This window comes from Ictalurus punctatus, chromosome 13, assembly GCF_001660625.3.
Source record: "Ictalurus punctatus breed USDA103 chromosome 13, Coco_2.0, whole genome shotgun sequence".
NCBI classification, from domain to species: domain Eukaryota; kingdom Metazoa; phylum Chordata; class Actinopteri; order Siluriformes; family Ictaluridae; genus Ictalurus; species Ictalurus punctatus.
The window spans coordinates 14404152-14420233 of record NC_030428.2 but is presented as its reverse complement, the minus strand read 5'-3'; the positions used below and the strand labels follow the sequence as shown (position 1 = coordinate 14420233).

The 16082-nt window shown below is 39.9% G+C and overlaps 1 protein-coding gene across 3 annotated transcripts; it reads right to left on the bottom strand.

The window, feature by feature from the left end:
* Positions 1-247: 247 nt before the first annotated feature.
* rnf40 (ring finger protein 40) lies at positions 248-15882 on the bottom strand. Of its 3 annotated transcripts, none has more exons than XM_017483066.3 (20): positions 15689-15882; positions 14598-14743; positions 14325-14492; positions 12053-12374; positions 11758-11955; positions 11043-11164; positions 9878-10024; positions 9635-9709; positions 8661-8780; positions 8141-8320; positions 7693-7828; positions 7283-7404; positions 6164-6429; positions 3993-4110; positions 3737-3886; positions 3372-3584; positions 3141-3266; positions 1557-1697; positions 1377-1478; positions 248-1239 (listed from the first exon to the last, which is right to left on the bottom strand). In XM_017483066.3, the coding sequence occupies exons 1-20, from the start codon at positions 15714-15716 to the stop codon at positions 1063-1065; spliced, it is 3057 nt and encodes a 1018-aa protein (XP_017338555.1). In that variant the 5' UTR covers positions 15717-15882; the 3' UTR covers positions 248-1062. The 3 variants fall into 3 exon arrangements, with proteins under 3 accessions (XP_017338555.1, XP_017338556.1, XP_017338553.2); XM_017483067.3 differs by having other exon boundaries at positions 15707-15882; XM_017483064.3 differs by lacking the exon at positions 15689-15882 and adding an exon at positions 15347-15429.
* Between the last annotated feature and the right edge of the window lie 200 nt (positions 15883-16082).

Below are 16082 nucleotides of genomic sequence, written 5' to 3'. Positions count from 1 at the left end.
TCATATTCTGTAGGTCATCTAATAACTTCTCAGTGAGTTATTTGTGTAAGCCCTTGCATGCAAATAAATCGTATTCTTTTAAGACCCAAATGAGGACAGAAGGAAACTCCACCTCAGTTGCTGGCTCCTTGGGGGCTGTAATGATAAAGACACATTGGTCAAGCATGTATAATTTTAAAGACATGCTATAAAGAGAGATGACGATTAATCCCCAAATTGTCTTAGATAGAATTAGTATCTACATAGCTGTCTTCACCGAGATTGACCAATGTCAATGCCGTTTTATTTAGAAGTTGATCTAAAGAACAATTAAAAATGTCACTTTACACCAGTCTGATTTCACGATTGGACAAGCTTAAAACTCTTGCCAAAGAAAGAGCCTTTGAGCTCCTGGCTTTTTTTTTTTTTTTTCCTTCTGGAAACTTGCTGGTGTCACTGTACTAGAGGTATCCAAGTCGTTCTGTTGGCCCAGTCTGCACTGGTTTAAGATGTTTAAAGCACTCAGAAACCATAGAGCAGCACATTACATAAAAAAACTGAATCTTGGATTTACTGTACTCTGCAAATGGATTGAACACATGACTACCAGAAAACAGAATTGCACACACTGTCTGTTACAACTTCTGCAATAAAACTGTACTAAAATTGCAATTGAGACTGTAATGATGTAATTGAGACTGTGATGATGTAATTGAGACTGTGATGATGTAATTGAGACTGTGATGCAAATGTCCTGTGTTCCAAGATGTAATTCATAAATCATATGCATGTTTAAAAAAAAAAAATTAACTTACAGAACATTTAAATGACTATTAAGCAAGTGGAAATACAACCTATATGCTTTAGTACGGTAGCTATAAACAAGCACTTGTGTGCTATTGGCTGTAATAGTCACACCCTCACCGCATTCAGTCTGCAGACTTGCTGTCTATTTGGTCACTAGCACCGACTACTCACAGATCTAATGGAAGTAGCATTCTGAGCAGAATATTATGCCACATCCATACTCTCTGCTCTTAAAACCACTTTCCCATTGCTTTACTGCTCATTGAGTTCTTGGACTTAAGTGATGTAAATGCGATGGAAGTCATTGGCTCCAAAAGCAGCATTGCACTTGGGACATTTCCTCTGCCGAGTGTCATAGCGGGTCTTCAGGCACTCGTAACAGAAGACATGGAAACACTTTGTAAGCACAGTCTCCTTATCCCGGGTATTACAACAGGGGCAGCGCAGCTTAGCCTGAGGACAAACAATTTAGAGTCAGTAACAATACAGTGTCAAAACAAGTGTACAAATAATCGAAAATAAGAATAATCCATATATTTTTTGGTAAACACTACTGAGCATCTTATCTGTGTAAACCTGTCTTTCTTTACCTTATACTGATTTATTTCTTCTTGCAGGATCTCATCTGCATCAGTATACATCTCCACCTTCTTCTGTTTCTCCAGCTTTCGGCGGAGTCTTGACAAGTCCTCCTAAAAGACACGCAGCGCCAGTTGCATAAAAGAGATTCTCATAGGTTGCAGTTTTTGTTTTCATGTATTTCACTTTACCTGTGCACGCTTGAGGTTGCCACTCTCTCTTTCACGTGCACTGCGGTTTTCCAGCACCGAGGCCTGGATCTCCCTCAGCTTGGCCTGAGTGTGCTCCAGCTGCACCTTTAAGTCTTCAGCCAGCTGAGCTGCTTCCACTGCCTGAGCCCAAAAGAGAAAGAGTTAGAACACGGGCTGCACTGTAACCTGCACAGTTCTACAGAACAATTCAATAACCATCAGTACGTTTACATGGACAACAATAATCCAATATTAACCCGATTAAGACGATACTCTGATTAAGAAACTAGCATGTAAACAGCAATTTTTTATTACCTTAATATAATTAAAGTCATACTCGAAGCAAACACAAATCGAATTAAGACATGTGGAGTCGCATTATCGACGTGCATTACAGACATGTACACACCTTAATCACACTATTAACGTCGTGTGGGCGTTTTCACCGCATTGTGCGACAGGACACGTACACACGGCAGTGATCAACCGTTTGACGGCAAACAAGACAGCACGGCTGCGTCCGAAACCGCGTACTTACCTACTATATAGTAGGTGAAATACATGTATTTCGGAAGTTCGAAGACGAACTGTATTTTGATACATGAAATCCTGGAGGGAACGTTGGACGGCGTGGCGTGGTGACGTAATGACGTGCCGTTAATCGATCTATGTTCTATAACATGTAAAACAGGAACATGAAATGAGTATTCTAAAAGTGACTCATGTAAACACCTTAAATCATGATATTGTCATTCAGAATAAGGTCAATAATTAGATTACTGCTGTCCATGTAAACATAGACTGCGTTTACATGGACAACAATAATCCACTCTTAATCTAATTAAGACCATAATTTGATTAAAAAACTACCATGTAAACAGCAACCTTAATCTAATTATGGTCATAATCTAATTAAGCTCTAATCGAATTAAGACAGGTGGATTACTCCTGTTTTAATCGTATTATGGACGTGCATTACAGACATGTTAACACATTATGAACGTCGTGTGAGCGTTTTCACCGCATTTTGCGACAGGACACGATCGCACACGGCAGATTTATGTTTTACGGCGAACAAGAGAGTCCGGCTGTGTCCCAAACTGCATACTTGCCTACTATAGGCCTGTAGTGGGGAAAAATACATGCATCTCGGCTACTATACAGTAGGTAAGTATGCAATTTGAGACGCAGCCCACGGCTTCAAGCAGTCGTCTATTTGCACGTACAGCATGACTAATAATTAACTGCACTTAAAGCGTTCGTAAAAAATTAAATAAAAACACCCAAAACTGTATACGGTACCATAACGAAGACGAACTGTATGTTGATACGTGAAATTCTGGAGGGACGTTGGGGCGCGGTGACGCTCTTAATCTAATTATGATCTATAACATGTAAAACGGGTACATGACAGGAGTATTCTAAAAGCGACTCATGTAAACACCTTAATCACATTATTACCTTACTTAGATTAAGGTCAATAATTAGATTATTGCTGTCCATGTAAACGTAGTCATGGTCAATAGCTATAAGGGAGAAAAAAAAAACAGATCAGGGATATGATGCACATCTGTGACTTCTTACTTTACGCTTGTTGAGTTCTAGAGCTTGTGTGCGTAGTGATAACTCTTTCTCCAGAGTAGCCAGTGAACTTTGTAGGATGCCTTCCTTTTCCTCCAGCTTTTGAACAACCAGCAACTGCGCATCAACCTTGGAGGAACATGACATTAGCCTTGCTTACTTTCACATTGCGGACATAGAAATACAAGTTTTATACATTTGCAAAAGAGATACTGTGCTTAGTTTTTTGCGTACCTGGGTTTTGAAGGTGAGCACCTGGTCAGCCAGTTCTTCTTTCTCCTCTCTTAGCAGTTTGTAGATCTGGTTGGATTTGATCCTCTCACTCATCAGTTTGAAGTTGGCATCATCTTTCTCACGCAGCTGCTGCATTAAACGACTGTTTTGTTCCTGCATGTCCTCAAAAGCCTGACCCGTCACGTCCATCTCACTAAGCAAGGCTTCCTCTTCCTGCGCATAGCAACATATACATGATAAAAGCTTCCAACAGTAATGAAATCAGTGTAAATTATACTGTATATTAACATTCTGACCAAAACCATTACAGCCAAATCTGATAGAAAACAGTGCACAGATAGAAAGTATAACAGAACCAAACATACCTGTTTAGTGGCAGTGAGCTTCTTTTGCAGATGTTCGATGGTCTCCTCTGCCACTCGAAGCTTCCTCAGAGCATCTTCATCAGCCAGTTTCTTACTTTCCTTCCTCTCTCTCTCCTCCAACTCTCGTACCCGCTGCCTCAACTCATCCACCTGCAAGAGCAATACAATATTCACTGAATTTCTGTTGTGCCTGCATGTTTATTTGTATTATATGAATAGATAAAGGAGGATGGTTTAATTAGATGGCCATACAGACCTCTGCTTTTGATTTCCGCTCAGCTGCCATGAGCTGCACTTTGTCTCTCTGCTCTTTTGGAGCAGACTTATACATATCTAGCAGCAGCTTCATCTCCTTCTGAGATTCCTGTGCTTTCCTGACACACACACACAAGATATACATTTTAGACAGATACCACTGAGCATTCATACTTGAGGTTGGGTAGAAAGATTTCTGATCAATAATTCAAGAGCCCACTGGATGACGGACAATCTGGATTTTCTAACATTTCAGTCAACCGGAATATTATTTAATTCTTACAACCATATAATAAAACTACCCATAGCCAGAGGATTGATTTGTGTTGATAACAATATCACCACAAAAGAATGTAGGTCAAGGTATGACAATCATAATCATTTTAAAAATGTTTGAGATGTTTTCTCTGGCAATTCATTCAGGAAAAAAATGCAAGGCACTCTGCCAAAGCACATTAGGGTTTTTTTTTTTTTAACTTGCCAAAGCATGTTAGGTTTTTTTTTTTAGTTAAAAATGTTTTTTTTTTTATTATTATTATTAAAAAAAATACACTCTTGCCCAAAACTGAAAAGAAACCAATGCCATCCATGGATACATATAATTTCTCCCTAATTTCTCCATCTGGGGATTAATAAAGTATTATCTTATCATATATGACATTGAAAATACTGTCACTAAAAATACTATTATTTTTAGAGCTCTGCTACCAAACCACAGCCCTTGTAGTAACAACTTTCCAAGGAAATTCCTGCAAATAAGCTTTGACAAAACAATAAGATAAAACAAAGGCAACCTGAGTAAATGATGAAATGATAGTTATTTATTGAAGCAAAAAAGTTATCCAATACCAACTGGGCCTGTGTGAAAATGTATTTGTCTCCGTAGTTACTAATTCCCCAAATCTATGAAACTGCATTCATAATGGGGTTCAGCTGGACTACATCCAACGCAGACTGATTACTGCAAACCCAGTTCAATCAAATCAACACTTAAAATGGATCTTTTTCAACAGCATGAAGTTGGTTAAAAGGTCTTACCCAGTATGCCAAAAAGATGAAAGAAATTCCAGAAATGATGAGTAAGGTGGTGATTGAAATACATCAGTGTGGAAAGGGTTACAAGGCTATTTCAAAGCCTCTTGGTCTCCAAAGAACCACAGTGAGAGCCGTTATCTCCAAATGGAAAAATCTCAGCACAGTAGTGAACCTTCCCAGAAGTGGCCGAGCTTCCAAAATTCCTCCAAGAGCACAGCAACTACTCAACCAGGAAGTGACAAAAGAGCCAAAGACAACAAGAAACAACCTACAGGCCTCTCTTGCATCAATATAGGTCACTGTTCATGACTCCACTATCAGAAAGACACTGAGCAAAAATGGCATCCAGGGAGGAGTGGCGAGGTGAAAACCACTGCTAACCCAGAAGAACATTGAGGCTTGTCTGAATTTTGCCAAGACACACCTTGATGATCCTCAAACCTTTTGGGACAATGTTCTGTGGACTGATGAGTTGAAAGTGGAACTGTTTGGAAGACAGGAGTCCCGTTACATCTGGCGTAAATCAAATACAGAATTCCACAAAAAGAACATCATATCTACAGTCAAGCATGGTGGTGGAAGTGTGATGGTGTATGGATGCTTTGCTGCTTCAGGGCCTGGGCAACTTGCAATAATTGAGGGGAACCAGAATTCTGTTCTCTACCAGAAAATCTAAAGGAGAATGTCCGGTCTTCAGTACAAAAGTTGAAACTCAAGCGTATCTGGATTATGCAGCAAGACAATGATCCAAAGCAGAGGAGTAAGTCCTAGTCCTAGAAGTAAGTGAAAGACTGATCTGCAGTTATCAGTAGCGTTTGGTTGCAGTTGCTGCTGAAGATGGTAAGACCAGATTATAAGTAAGAGAGCAATTAGTTTTTCACATGGGTAATAGGTTTGTTTTGTTTCTTTGTTTGTTTCAATAAAAATATAAAAACTGTATTGTGTGTTTACTTAGGTTGCCTTTGTTTTATTTTGTATTTTGTTTTGAAGATCTAAAGCTATTTAGTATGAGATATACACAAAAATAGACTAAATCAGGCAAATACTTTTTGACACAACTGTATATGATTGTGTACATATCATAACTGAAAGGAGATTCATCAGAGCCTGTTCTCGTGAATAAAAATTGAAGCATACTTGAGCTCTGTTCGGAGCATCTTCAGTGTGTCCGAGTCTTTTCTCTTCAGCTCCTCACTGCGCTGCCTTTCCCGTTCCCGTTCTCGCTCTCTCTCCCTTTCTGCCTCTCTCTCACGTTCTCGGGCTCGTTGCCTCTCCAGCTCTCTCCTCCTTTCTTCCTCCTCGTCTTGGTCATCCTCTTCTTCCTTTTTCACATCCAGTCCTCCGTCATTCACACTCTCCTCCAAAGTTAGCATACTGCCATTGTCTCCACTCTGGCACTTCATCTGAATAATAAAAGCGTATATATACACAATCATACACTATACTGACAAATGCATGTGGATGTCTGACCATCACGCCCATATGTGCTCCAATTCCAAACCCATAGGCATTAAAGCACACCTATTATGGTTTTGAAACCTGCCTAATTTGGCTTTAAAGGTCTCAAACAATAGATAGATTTACATGCATCCCAGGCCAAAAAACACTTTAATGTGCTCATAATTTAAATTGCAGCATCACCTGGGGCACTGTCATGCTGGAACAGGTTTGGGCTCCTTATTTCTAGTGAAATGAAAATGGTAATGCTCCAGCATATAAAGACATTCTAGACAATTGGGTGCTTTCAACATTGTGGCAGCAGTTTGGGGAAGAACCACATATGCGTGTGATGGTCAGGTGTCCACATACTTTTGGCCATACAGCGTACATCATTTGCAAGGTATACAATATTCAAACAACATATGGTGGTACATTCTTTAAACAAAAATTAACAAATATATAAAACAACTGAGGTGAATGTTGGATGTCAACTAGTTTTAAGCCAAACTCATGAGAGCAATGCTGTTTTTTTTTTTTTTTTAGAGAAGACTCTGAATAAAATCTAATTTTGTACCATCATAGATGATTTTGTACAGTTGTACAGTCACAGATGATCTGTTCCATCATAGATGACTGTGCAGTTATAGATAATTTTGTACAGTTGTAGATGACCAGTACCATCAAAGATGACTGTGCAGTTATAGATTATTTATAATATAGCTTTTTGTTATTTATTAATTGCCTACAATATCAACATTCAAATTAATTACATCTGTCAAAATTGTCTCAAGTTCACAAAGGATGTATGAACCCAACCTTGTTGATCTCTGCCTGCGTCTCCCGTAACTTCCTCTTGTATCTCTGCACATCCCCCTTGAGCTGGTGGTTATGATTCTGAAGGCTGCTGATTAGGTGCCTCATTTCTCTGTTTATTGGGCCTTTAGAGCAACAGCGAGTAAATAATGAGAGTGAATAATGCTGATAACGAGGTATTGGTTACTGTATCTGATGCACGAGATGTACCGAACTACTGCTGAAACAATGAACACTCAGAGAACTGATAACAGGATACAGCACCTCCCTCCCCCTCTTCCTCCATTTTTACAGTAAAACAGTGTGCCTGGGAAATTCATTGCTACAGAATTGAAACCAACACTCCATCTGCAACTCACTAAAACCTGATACAATACAGAAATATATATATAAAAATAATTTTAAATCACTACCTGCTTGCTCATTGGCTGCAAGGTTCTGTTCAAACTCAATCCGTAGCATCTCATATTCCTTGCGCACCTGAGCTAATGTATCCTCTAACTGGATGACCTCAGTTCGCAACTTCTTCTGAAGGGACAACTCATCACTCTATAAAAGTGAAGATAAGAGAACCAACAGTCACAAATCAGGTTTATTTCAAAAGCATATTCAACATATACAGAGGTGGTGAAAACAGGACACAATTGAAATTAAAGCAAAACCACCATCACGCTTCTGCTGTTTCAACAAAATCTTGTAAAGAAGTTGCTTGGTTATGAAAAATGATATTGAAAATGTGGGGGGAAAAAAGCTAAATTAATGCATCAAAAGTACACAGTCCCCTTCGTATTCTGGTACACGTACACTATTATGTTTTGAAGAGAACAATATACAGGAATTTCATGCATCCATGATGCTCACCTCCATGTGCTCTATCTGGCGCAGGTGAGCATTTTTGGCAGTAAGCAGCAGAGCCCGGGCCTCGTCCAGCTGCGTCTTCACTCCCAGAGACTCATTATACAACAGAGAGAACTGAGACTGGAGACACTTGTACTCCGGTGTTTCCTTCACCACCTCCTCTGGAATGTTCCGAAGGTCCATCTTACAGAAAGACAAACACAAGTCAGAGTTGAAATTACATCACTGTAGGTTAAAATATGGATTACCTTTCCAATAACTCACAAGTAGAAAATCAGATCAACTATGCAAGGGTTAATCAAAGCATTTGTGTGAAAATGTATGCCAATATTTAACCATGTCACAAGTAATGTATGTTAGATGTATATTACGCATATGTAATATGTAGAACTATAATCCTAAAAAAATCATATGTATTAACAGACAATGCCTCCCTGTGTCAAATCTGTGAGATGAAAAAAAGAATAATAATTTCCAGAATGCAAAATTAGTTTTACATTTACAAATCAATGGACTCCAGTACCTTGAGTTTCTCACTTTCCCTCACTGCCTCCTGTAACTCTTGCTGAAGTTTCTCTAGCTCTGCCATGCGACTATTGGCCAGCTCCTGGTTCTGCTCCAGCTCTGCATTTAGTGACTCAAACTGAAAACATATTGTAATATGCATTAACCTAAAACATACTTCTATAACAAATAGATATTCCTACATGCTAAATAATTAACTAATATACACAAACCAAACACTTTATTAGGAACATCTGTACACCTACTGATTCACACAAGTATCTAATGGTGAAATCATGCAGATATGAGCCAGCAGCTTAAGATAACGTTCACATCAACAATCAGAATGGGTAAATAGTGTGATATCAGTGATTTTGAACGTGGCGTGATTGTTGATGCCAGACGGGCTAGTTTGAGTATTTCTATAACTGCTGATCTCCTGAGATGTTCACAAACAACAGTCTCTAGAGTTTACATCCAGTTCTGCAGAAGGAAACGCCAGATTGGTTTGAGCTGACAGAAAAGCTACAGTAACTCAGATAACCACTCAACCACACAGTTCCACGTCTGCCAGCCAAGAACAGAAAGGCTCACCAAACCTGGACAGTTGAAGACTGGAAAAAACGCAGCCTGGTCTGATGAATCGCCACTGATCCTAAGCACACCAATGGTAGGTCAGAATTTGGCATCATGAACATGACAAGGAGTTCAATGTTTTTCGTTGGTGTTCCTAGTCACCGGATCTGAATCCTATAGGACATCTTTGGGAATGAAAGTGCACCTGAAAAATCTTCAGGAATTGCATGAAGCAATCATGTCAACATGGACCAGAATCTCAAGAGAACGTTTCCAACATCTTGTGGAATCCATGCCATGAAAAACTGAGGCTGTTTTGAGAGCATGGGAGACCCTACCCTGTATATAAGTATAGTGTTCCTAATAAAGCGCACAGTGAGTGTATTTCAAGTATTACAAATGCAAACTGTAAATTACCTTCTGTATGTTGAGAGTAATCTGACCACCAGGAAGGCCACCAGACCTACCAGAAGCATGGTAGCCTGAATTCAGCTGAGAAGCAGACACACAGTTATTTTTCATTATATAGCTTTGTGACACAAAAGCTAATGACTACAAAAGAAGTGAAGAAGCAACTAAAGTAAACTTAAACGTAAAAACTTTTTACATTTAATTTGACATCTGTCAGTTTGAACTTGCAATTGTTTTTCTTTAACTCACCTGTTCAAGGGCCTCTGCTAAGTGTTTATTGAGTTTCTGCTCTCTCTTGCGAAGCTTCTCAATGTCCCACTGCAGGTCCTCCACAGCTGTCTCCATCTCAGACACTTTTGTCTCAGAGCTGGTCACTTTATCAACTAATTCATTATACTGCAGGGAAAAGAACAAAAGAGAATCTGAAGCGTGCAATGATGCATTCTTGAGAAGGAGTGTTACGTCTGTGCGTTTAGGTTTGTTTTTTTTGTTTTTACAGAAAAGAGATGTTAAATGAAATTAATTTATCTAGTAAAGTTATGGAAATGCAGAATCTTTATTAAAAGACATTTATTAAAGAACCAGACATAAGAGATTAACAAAATTGAAATATCTGCAGCTAAAACAAAAACAATCGAAAACAGTGATGCACAGAAAGGAAAATTCTTGTAATTGCAAACACAAAAAGTTTAAATATGCAACATAATCATTTTAATGAAAACAACAGGCAAAACACAGAATGGAAGAGGGCCTCTATTCTGTTGTTGTTTTTGCTGTACTCTGCATATTGAACTGGACGTCGTGTTTTCAGGTGGTCGTGGAAAAGTGTTTTGGCACCGGACCCCGTCTTCAAATTTCTGCATATTAAACACTGCAGATGGCAAATTTGATGTCCTTATCACAAAGTTTAAAGTATTTCCAATCCGCCAACATGATCACCCTTTGCCTGGTAGCACCGTGATAATCGGCTAGATCGAGAGTGAAATCCAAGCACTGAGGGACGGGGCGGGGCAGAATATATTTTTGGCCTTTATTCTCTTTCGGCCAAAAACCGAAAGTGCCATTTTCGGCAGACGGAATTTCTGTGCATCCCTAATCGGAAATATAATCTTATTTTGGTCATGTCCGAGGCTACAGAAAAAAAGTGTACATAACTTAAGTCCTATGGTAAATGACACCATCATGAAGTGCACATGACTGAATGACAAGCTGTGCTCACCTACACTTGTTTGTTAATGCATATTATTTGTCTATCTTTTACCAATAAACGATTTTCAAGATCAGTGTTACACCCTCCAGCAATCACTTTAGAGTAAAATGAAACTACACATCCCATGTCAATGTCACAAATAACAACCGCACACTGGCAATAATCGTTTAATTAGAAACAAAAACAAGGCTGTTTAATGAGTACCTCCAGTGACATTTTGTGGTGTCGTCCTTGCAGCGAGGAAGCAAGATCTTGTAGTTTATTATTCTCCTCTAGTAGACTCCGATTTGTGGCAATAACCTCTCGTTGACTGTCATCTTCACATACTAATAAATAAAAACGGATATCAGTATCAAGTATTCATTGACCAGTTCAGATGAAGCAGTTAGGGTTCTAGTAACCAGTATGGTGGTTTTCAAACTGGGCGTGTTTGCCGCGGTCCGAATCTGAGTGCGACTGAACCCATTGCATTTGCGTTCATCTTACATCATCACAAATGCGCAACACAAATAGTTTTTTTTAATTATTATCATTTTGGTGCTATTAGACACAACAGATATGGACCTCTTCTATATCCCACTAAATCCCCTGCCACTCATGGTACACGTGTGTTGTGGAAACTAATGTCATCGTCACCGGCTAAAACACACGCGCAGGTTACTTTACTTCCTGAACAAGTGGGGACCCAAGTACGAGTTACGTTCTCATTTATGAAGGGACCCGCGGCACAGTTCCAGTGCAACCGAACTCAGACCACCTCCTACAGGTAGTCTCGGGTTCGGTACCGCGGTGCGCTTCTCGGTCTGCATGACAGCTTTCACGTTACCGATTATTCATGCAACCCGTACTCTGTTTCGCACTAAACTGCCAGTGTAAAAGTCTCCTAAGATCACAGTACAAGTGAATTAAAACTTTTTACCTGCTGCTTGAGTACGGGTACACAGGTCTTCAATGGTGCTGTGCAGGCGGTCAAAGATGCAGACTATGCAGGCCACTGCATCTTTACTGAACTGCATCCTGTCCTGTAGCTGCAGGCTGAGCTCCTCTTCACTGCTGTTATCCAGAGTGGAGAGGAAAGCCTTCGCACTTTCTCTCAACGGGGGTGGTGGAGGAGGAGCTACAAACAGCAAAAAAATAAAGTGGGACACAGTTAATGACAAGAAGAAAAAAATAACTCATTAAAATGAAGGAAATAGAAAAACGTGTGTGTTTACCAGCAATTCCATCCACTACTGGCTCTTCGGGCGGCTTCTGCGCTGCATCAGATTGTTCCTGTTGCAGCTCCTTATCCTGCTGGAGTTGTTCAGACTGCTGCTGCTGCTGTTCCTCTTCATCTGCTGGAGGAGGAGGCTGAGGAAAGCCATCTTCTCCTTCCAGTGGAGTTGGCAGAGGAGCTGGAATATCAGTGGCAGGTAAGGGGGCAGTTGCAGGATCAGGGGCAGAGGCAGATGCTGGAGGACTAACAGGGGCCTGTGCAGGCACTGGACCAGTCTTAGGTTCAACTCTCTGCAGTAACTCTTGCACATTTTCTTCCAGCTGTGTAAATAGAGATGATTCTTAATAGTGTTTATTTCATGTTTCAAACAATGCTGCTTTTATAACCAATAAGCAAAATATCTGACTAATGACATTATTACTGTGTTTAATGAATGTATGAATACACAAATATTAAAAGCAAAAACGATGTGAACACATTAAACAAACAAACAAACAAACAGATAAATACACTGTACGGCCAAAAGATTGTGGACACCTGACTATCACACCCATATATGGTTCTTCCCCAAACTGTTCCCACAAAGTTGGAGGCACACAAGTGTGTAGTACATCTGTGTATGGCGTAACAGAACAATTTCCTTTCACTGGAACTACGAAGCCCAAAAATGTTCCAGCATGATAATGCCCCAAGGGAGTGCCATGAAGACATGGCTTGCCAAGGTTGTGAAGAACTTGAATGCTGACTGCGCCTCAGGCCTCCTCTCCTAATATCAGTGCCTGATCTCACTAATGCTCTTGTGGCTGAATGGACACATCCCCACAGCCATGCTCCAAATCAAGTGTAAAGTCCTCCCAGAAGAGCTTATTATATCAGCAAAGGGGACTAAATCTGGAATGGGATGTTGAACAAGCACACACGGGTGTGATTGTCAGGTGTCCACAAACTTTTGGTCAGAGAGTGTATACAGAAATACATTTAACAATTGAAACATGTAGAAATTTGTATCACTTCTACAGCAACATGTCTCTTCCTAGAGTCTCTCATTTTGTGTCTTTTATGGACATTAGGCAGCTGTGTGCGTTCTATCAGAACAGAGTGGTAGATAAGGGAAATTATCTAATTAACACACTCACTTTCAAAAGACTTTCTGGTGTCCTATAAAATTCAAGCGGTTACTGTTTTTTGGGACTTCTTTTACTAGAGAACTGGCACAGAATATTAAGGAACTCAAATTACAAATGAATAAAATAAATCAATAAATAAACTCAAACAGATTTACTGTCACTGAGTTTGTACACTCACAAATAGTCTCTTTTCTTTCCCTCCCAATTAAGCTTTGTATCTAGTGACTTTACACTGATCAGTCAGAACACTGCTCCATGGTTCAGTTCTGGTGCTCACGTGCCCATTTTAGGCTCTTTCGGAGGTGGACAGGGGTCAGACATGGGTACTCTGACCGGTCTGCAGCTACGCAGCAAGCTGTGATGCGCTGTGTGATCTGACACCTTTCTGTCCTAGAAAGCATGAACTTTTTCAGCAATTTGTGCAACAGTAGCTCTTCTGTGGGATCGGACCAGACGAACTAGCCTTCGCTCTCCAAGAGCATCAATGAGCCTTGGGCGCCCATGACCCCGTCGCAGGTTCACCAGTTGTCCTTCCTTGTACCACCTTTGGTGCATACCAGGAACACCCCACAAGACCTCCTGTTTTTGAGATGCACAGGTCTTTACACTTACCCATTTTTCCTGCTTCCAACACATCAACTTCGAGACTGTTCACTTGCTGCCTAATATTATACCCCACTCCTTGACAGCTGCCGTTGTAATTAGATAATCAACGTTATTCATGTCACCTGTCAGTGGTCTTGATGTTATGGCTGAACAATGTCATAAGAAGGGATTATTTCTGCTAATGTGGAATGCCAAATCATCACCATATGCATTGATAAATAGTTGTGATGTGATAACGGTGGCTAAAGACAACCAGAGCTTGTTTACCAGCAAAGACTTTATTATTTCGATGTAATAAGCGCTAAAGGAGGACAACTGGCAATAATCAAGATGAAAAAAAGAACCATACACTTCGATTTGAAACTTGTATAGAATCTTTACACCCCTAATGACCATACATAACGCATGGTTAATAAAGAGATAAACAACGTCCCTTCACGTGTACACAGCTCATCGAATCACACGCGTATCAACTCTGTGGGACATGAAGCAGATCATCTGATCCTGGCTCGTAAAGTATACCAGTTTGTTCAGTACCTGAGTCCAATAGCGGTTAACGATAAGAAGCGTGGCATCATCAGTCGCCTGTCTTTTTTCCAGCTTCTCGATTTTCTCTCTTAGCTCATCTTCGATAGCCTGCCTCTGCTCGAGGCGTTCAAGGAGCTTCTTGTTCTTAAACTGGATAACCTTCATGTCCATTTCCTCCTGCAAAACACAGCATCGTTTCAGTTTGCGTCAGCTACCAGCCCGATGATTAGCGGGTTCGTTTGGACAAAAATGTCTTTAACAACCGAAAGTAACGTCGCTTACTGTAGAAGAAACGCCGCCGATGCGAATAGGTTCTATAAGAGTGGTCGTGGTTTTCTCCTCCTTCTTCATTTTCTTTTCAGGTGGCCCCGGAGGACTGTCCCCTCCAGAGGCTCGCTTTCCTCCGGTGCCAGACATGGTTCCCTGATCTAAAACAAACACAAAAACAGAGATGAAAGCACTTCTAGAAATTGAGGATATCACATCACATCAAGGGCGCAGTGACCAGAAACTCACTCAGGTGAACTGTTTTATACAGACATGTCTGTTATTATTATTATTATTTACTTTACTTGGATAATAATGTAACTATATTGACTGCAGAGTAACAGAAGATCCGATATCTCACTATACGGACATTAAAACATTAATATAAGACGCCAAATGGCCCTTATAATCAGTTGCTGTGTTTACTCGGCAGACGGACAGCTACGATTCCTTTAAAACACACAATAACCACATTTAATGTATGACGTTAATATCCACAGTGCAACTACACTGTTATCGACTGCGAGTCAGCAGAATGAGAGCGCTGCTAATATCGTGATAATATCGCGGATGGATGCTAGCTAGACGAGTTAGCCAGCTAGCTAGCGACGTAGCCCGTCTATATAAACAAAAAGAAACATCTTATTTGGTTCTGGAGCTATTCAGGTTAGCTCTAGGTTCGTGTTTTAAAGTACAAATCCACCGTTACTCAACAGTGCACGTCAAAGTGGATGATACATGAACGCATTACACCACCGACAAACCTTTGCTAGCCGCAAAGACAGGAAAAGTGAACAGAAGTGTGAAGACTGCTAAGGAGTAAGCATCTCTGTTTGCTTCATAATAAAAGTAGCCACACATACGCACGCGCACGCACACACGAACGACAAATCAGACATAATAAATAATAAAAGCATAATAAAATGTTTAGATTTAATATATATATATATATATATATATATATATATATATATATATATATATGTATATATGTGTGTGTGTGTGTGTGTGTGTGTGTGTCGAATGCAAATGCTCAAAAATTAGCTAAAAAGAGCGTTTTTATAATAATGTTGGTTAAGTAAGGAATGGAAAAAAGAATACATTACAGGGTGCTGTTATTTTACCCAACTCCATGTGGATTATTTTTCTATAGGAGCGTGTCTTGAAGTGTTTTGTTCTTCTTATAGCACAGACATTTGAACGATATTTCACACTTTTTAACTGTTTATAGTTTTATATATTCAGTGTAACATCCACAAGACAAGTAACGCCCTGTTTTAACTTTCTAAGATAACATTATAGCAGTTATAAACAACATATCTCTCTCTCGCGCGCGCGCGCTCTCTCTCTCTTTTATTTCAAAATTAAAGTCCGGAAGTGTTCTGTTTTCCTTTCTGAATGAGCACCAGTGAGTTCAGTACTGACATCTGTCTTCGTGTTACGCATGTTATGGGTGTTTTTTTCCTTCAGAGAAAGAAAAAAGCTCTGTCTCAAACAGCC

Excerpts from the sequence above, each read along its gene's own strand:
- rnf40 (XM_017483066.3), bottom strand. The coding sequence starts at position 15,716 with ATGGAGTTGGGTAAAATAACAGCACCCT. Across the intron at positions 3,585-3,736 it reads AGCTCACTGCCACTAAACAG|GAAGAGGAAGCCTTGCTTAG; the intron begins GTATGTTTGGTT and ends TGCTATGCGCAG. Across the intron at positions 1,698-3,140 it reads TAGAACTCAACAAGCGTAAA|GCAGTGGAAGCAGCTCAGCT; the intron begins GTAAGAAGTCAC and ends TTTTGGGCTCAG.